The 6,000-nt window shown below is 49.0% G+C and overlaps 1 protein-coding gene across 1 annotated transcript in view; it reads left to right on the forward strand.

Annotated features, from left to right (window-relative positions):
- Positions 1 to 4,601, forward strand: part of LOC142483237 (uncharacterized) — a 35,473-nt gene extending 30,872 nt beyond the window's left edge. The window contains exons 10-12 of the mRNA XM_075583300.1: positions 886 to 986; positions 2,151 to 2,215; positions 2,976 to 4,601. Coding sequence (XP_075439415.1) covers positions 886 to 986; positions 2,151 to 2,215; positions 2,976 to 3,035 — 226 coding nt within the window. The 3' untranslated portion in view covers positions 3,036 to 4,601. The remainder of the gene's footprint in view (positions 1 to 885; positions 987 to 2,150; positions 2,216 to 2,975) is intronic.
- The last annotated feature ends 1,399 nt before the right edge of the window (positions 4,602 to 6,000 follow it).

A 6,000-nucleotide genomic window follows, 5' to 3' on the forward strand; every position in this document is an offset into this window, starting at 1 on the left:
TAGGCCCATCCAGTTCAACCTATGCTAAATTTAGACAACAGATACTTTATCCTATATCCATACTTACTTATTGATCCAGAGGAAGGCAAACAAAAAAAACCCATTAAGGGGAAAAATGAATTCCTTCCTGACTCCGAGAATTGGCAATCGGATTAATCCCTGGATCAACTTCCTTCCCATGTGATATGCAGGAAGCATTAGCCTACAGGGGATCATGTCATATGGTTTTGAAGCAAAAGGTGGCACTGTGTGCTCATTTGCATGTCATTTCCCAGAATCCCTTGCTGCAGTGTAAGTGCTGTGTGCTGGGTGATAATGGTGAAAGGCGGGGTTGTAGACCTGTCTAAGGCACGCAAATGAGCATACAGTAATATTTCCATTTGATATATAATTTATATATATATATATTTAGCCACCCACCCTACTTCTATAGTGTCACCTTTTGCTTCAAATCCATTTTGACATGGACCCCTATAAGCTTATGCGTGTTGCATTGCACAGCTTTTCAGCACCGTCTGGGTTAAGACGCAAAGTCGGTAAGATGAACGCTAAACCGTTCAATATGGCAGTAATTTTATCGATGCTACTAAAATAGGCGCCACAGACTTTATTCTGTATCCTATGGTGTCAGGGCTCAGTTACCTGTGGGTGGAGGGGCGAGCATCAGCTAGTAACCCCACCTCCCCTCTCTCTCCCCCCTCTCTCTCTCACTCTATCCTTCTCTCTCACTCTATCCTTCTCTCTATCCTTCTCTCTCTCACAAACTCTAGACTTTATTCTGTATCCTATGGTGTCCGGGCTCAGTTACCTGTGGGTGGAGGGGAGGGAGCATCAGCTAGTAACCCCACCTCCCCCCTCTCTCCCCCCTCTCTCTCCCCCCCCCAGGCTGATAGACTCAGACCAGCGCTGGTACGAGGACGGGTGGGAAGCTGATACCCAGGAAAGAGGCAGAATTGTGAACCCGGATTCAGCCAGTAGCATGCAGGGTGAGAAATCTGCAGAGCATCGCACCAGTAACCTCTCCCATCCCAGAGAGCTGCAGAGCGTCGCGCTACTAACTTCCCCCCATCCCAGGGACCTGCAGAGCATTGCACCACTAACCTCTCCCATCCCAGAGAGCTGCAGAGCGTCGCGCTACTTACTTCCCCCCATCCCAGGGACCTGCAGAGCATCGCACCACTAACCTCTCCCATCCCAGAGAGCTGCAGAGCGTCGCGCTACTAACCTCCCCCCATCCCAGAGACATGCAGAGCATTGCACCACTAACCCCTCCCATCCCAGAGACTGCAGAGCATTTCACCACTAACCTCTCCCATCCCAGAGACTGCAGAGCATTGCACCACTAACCCCTCCCATCCCAGAGACCTACAGAGCATTTCACCACTAACCTCTCCCATCCCAGAGACTGCAGAGCATTGCACCACTAACCTCTCCCATCCCAGAGAACTGCAGAGCATCGCACCACGAACCTCTCCCATCCCAGAGACTGCAGAGCATTGCACCACTAACCTCTCCTATCCCAGAGAACTGCAGAGCATCGCACCACTAAGCCCTCCCCATCCCAGAGGACTGCAGAGTATCGCACCACTAATCCCTCCAATCACAGATACCTGCAGCATGTTGCACCACTAACCTCCCCATCCCAGAGACCTGCAGAGCATTGCACCACTAACCTCTCCCATCCCAGAGTCTGCAGAACATTGCACCACTAACCCCTCCCACCCCAGAGACCTGAAGAGCATCGCACCACTAACCCCTCCCACCCCAGAGACCTGAAGAGCATCGCACCACTAACCCCTTCCATCCCAGACACCTGCAGAGCATTGCACCACTAACCCCTTCCATCCCAGAGATCTGCAGAGCATCGCACCACTAACACCTTCCATCCCAGACACCTGCAGAGCATCGCACCACTAACCCCTCCCACCCCAGAGACCTGCAGAGCATCGCACCACTAACCCCATCCCATCCCAGAGACCTGCAGAGCATCGCACCACTAACCCCTTCCATCCCAGAGATCTGCAGAGCATCGCACCACTAACCCCTTCCATCCCAGAGACCTGCAGAGCATCGCACCACTAACCCCTTCCATCCCAGAGACCCGCAGAGCGTCGCTCAATAAACCCCTTTCCTGCCGGTGTCTGCTTTAGGGTCTCAAGGCTCCAGATCTGGAAACTTCCAACCGGCGCTGGAGAAAGTGAATACAGATGTGAAGGTGAGAAAGGGGGGGAGAGCGAGGAGGGGGGAGAGGGGAGAGGAGAGAGAACGAGAGAGTGTGCGGGAGAGAAAGAGAGAGAGAGAGGGGAAGAAGGAGAATAAAAGTGAAAGGGAGGGAGAGAGAGGAGAGAAGTGGCATGGGAGAGAGAAATGAGAGAGAGTGGGGGAGAGACGAGAAAGAGAGAGAGAGGAAGAGAGGGAACAAAAGATAGAGGGAGGGAGAGAGAGAAAGGAGAGAGAGAGGGGGAAAGAGAGAGAGAGAGAGCGAGAGAGAGAATGAGAGAGAGAGAGAATGAGAGAGAGAATGAGAGAGAGAATGAGAGAGAGAGAGAGAGAGAGAGAGAGAGAGAGAGAGAGAGAGAGAGAGAGAGAGAATGAGAGAATGAGAGAGAGAGAGAGAGAATGAGAGAGAGAGAGAGAGAGAGAGAGAATGAGAGAGAGAGAGAGAGATAGAGAGAGAGAGAGAGATAGAGAGAGAGAGAATGAGAGAGAGAATGAGAGAGAGAGAATGAGAGAGAGAATGAGAGAGAGAGAGAGAATGAGAGAGAGAATGAGAGAGAGAATGAGAGAGAGAGAGAGAATGAGAGAGAGAGAGAGCGAGAGAATGAGAGAGAGAGAGAGAATTAGAGAGAGAGAGAGAGAGAGAGAGAGAGAGAATGAGAGAGAGAGAGAGAATTAGAGAGAGAGAGAGAGAGAGAGAGAGAGAGAGAGTGGGTGACCGCCTCCTTCATTAATCCTGTCTCTTTCCCCCTCCTCAGCTGACCACCTCCAGACCTCACATTGTCCCCCTCTCTGTCCCGCCGGAGTTCAGCATGTGAAGATGCCCCTGCCCAGGAGGGGGAGCACTGAGCCGCTATGAACAAACCCCCTCCTCCCCCCCAACGACCAGCCAACATATATACCAAAGCGCGTATACACACTGTGTGATCCCCCCCCCCCTATACAGGAGGCGGGAGAGGGGACGAGGGAATAATACTCATGAACCCGCAGGATTACAATACTATAGCCTAAAATAAAACACTCGACCAATCAGGACACTCCGCTTGGAAAACCCCGCCCACTTTGTTACCCCCCTTCCGGTGCCTCACTCGTGGGACTGACCGTGTATAGGGGCGCTCTGATAGGCTGAGGCTGTTGTCGTGGATATATCGAGCCTATACCATATCCTCTAGGGTCCCGGGATGTTCCATTCACTCCAATCCAAGAGGGGCGGGGGGGGGAGGGCGCTCATTTCAATAAAAGAAATGAATTTTTGCGAGCGGTCCCACTGAGCCGGGAGGGGACGCTGGAACGATTCCAAAGCTGCAGGGAAGGAACAGAATAAAATATATGTACACTGTATATGTTTGTAAATTCATCATTATAATATATTATTTAAAATATATAATTATGCCTATTATTTTACGTACTATTTCTTACATTCATGTTATATACTGAATTATACCGAACCTATTTATATTAACTTTTATTTAACATGAACATTTGTATATGTATATATAAACACGTATATATATATACGCAGTGGAAGTGCTGTGTTTTGGGTGATAATGGTGAAAGGCAGGGTTGCAGACCTAAGACATGCAAATGAGTATACAGTAATATTTCCATTTGCTATATATATATATATATATAGTGCAGAATAAATGAGTTCTTCAGTATTAGGTGATACCTTTATTTTCTGCTTTATGTATATATATATATATATATATATATATATATATAATTACTGTATGTTCATTTGCATGTCTTAGACAGGTCTGCAACCCTGTCTTTCCCCATTGTCACCCAGCATACAGCACTTCCACTGCAGCAATGGATTCTGGGAAATGACATGCAAATGAGCACTCATTGCCACCTTTTGTCTCAAGCTCATATTACACAAGCCAATCCTCAAGCCAATGCATGCTGTTTTAAACACAGCTTTTAGACAGAGGCTGGGATGAGATGCAAAGCCATTAAACCCACTCACAGACATGTTTCAACCTTGATGGGTGTCATCAGTGTGAGGTTGGTCTTAGTGGCAAAGCATATATATATATTTATACACACACACACAGTATTAGGTGATACCTTTTCTATGCCATAGGACAAACTTTCGAGAGTTCTCCTCTCTTCCTCAGGTCAGTGATACCCTTATTCTGCACTATCGCAACTGGACTAAACTAACTTAGATCTGTATTATTTATCTTGTTTTCCCCTCACCCCGACCCCCCGTGCATGTGTTACATGTTATATGTTATTAGAATAGCGTAATCCGGGCAGAGCACTTTATGAGCACGTTGCTCGTCAGACTCATGTAAATAGCCGGGACTTTGTCCCTCGTTGTAAAGTACGACGTATTTAAGCAGGAGGTATAAATCTGTAAATAAATGTTTCTATATTTATCTGCTGTGTGTGTGTGAGTCACTGGGAGGGTTTGCCAGGCTTGGGGACTTGTCTGACTGGTGTAATCAAAATGGCCCCAGCGAGGGAGAAAGAGATAAAGAGGCAGAGAGTGAAAGACGGAGAGAGATATAATAACAACTTTATCTCCTACAGCACCTTCCTCCCAATGGGACTCAAGCTTACAATCTAGGTTTGTGGTGTCTGAGGCAGACTTGCCCAAGGTCACAAGGAGGTGACTCCAGGAATAGAACCAGGTTCCCCTGATCCATACTCAGTGTCGTGGTTTGGCAGGAGAGAGAGAGAGAGGAGAGAGAGAGGAGAAAGGAGAGAGGGGGGGGGGAGAGAGAGAGAGAGAGAGAGAGAGATATACCATAGAGTGGGGCGGGACATACATACAGAGAAAGTGAGTGACAGTTAGACAGTTAAGAGACAGACAGAGGAACAAGCCACTGTTAAATAGTCAATGTCCAACTATTACGTTGATCGCGATTGGTGGTGGTGAGAGTGAATCTTGAGCTGTATGAATGGCTTTCATAGCAGTTGAGGGACAGGAGAGAAGATGAGGGTGACCACAGTGTCACTGGGGTTAGTGCTGAGGACGCGTCCCCTTTAGTAGCGTTACCTCACAGTGGTCACCCACCAGACGGGACAGTGTGACACCAAATGTAAGAAGCAGAAGGTACAGTACGAAGGTATAACAAGGCATGATGTCAGGAGGACACAAATTTCCCCGTAGGTCCTAAAGACGACACCAAACCCCCCAACCAAAACAGACACGGACTCCAAGTTGGGGTAAAATGGCCATAGCTTTAATTAATGTAACATACTGTACCTAAAATACCCATAGCGTCTGATTGCACCCTTACCTGCTTTATCCCACCTACGTCATATAGACGACAAACCCACCAGCCATAATCAGCCCAGCAGGAGATATCAAAATACCCCCAGCCAAACCAGAAGGACATCACCAGACTGGGCCATCATAGCCACGACCCAGCAATGCCTTCCCCAACTTATATCATCCAACCGGGCACCAGAGCACAGCCCAGCAATGCCTTCCCCAACTTATATCACCCAACCGGGCACCAGAGCACAGCCCAGCAATGCCTTCCCCAACTTATTTCACCCAACCGGGCGCCAGAGCACAGCCCAGCAACGCCTTCCCCACCTTATATCACCCAACCGGGTGCCAGAGCCCAGCAATGCCTTCCCCAACTTATATCACCCAACCGGGTGCCAGAGCCCAGTAATGCCTTCCCCAACTTATATCACCCAACCGGGTGCCAGAGCCCAGCAATGCCTTCCCCAACTTATATCTTCCAACCGGGCGCCAGAGCCACAGCCCAGCAACGTCTTCCCCATCTTATATCACCCAACCGGGTGCCAGAGCCACGACCC

The sequence above is a fragment of the Ascaphus truei genome, unplaced genomic scaffold, assembly GCF_040206685.1.
Source record: "Ascaphus truei isolate aAscTru1 unplaced genomic scaffold, aAscTru1.hap1 HAP1_SCAFFOLD_311, whole genome shotgun sequence".
Lineage (NCBI taxonomy): Eukaryota > Metazoa > Chordata > Amphibia > Anura > Ascaphidae > Ascaphus > Ascaphus truei.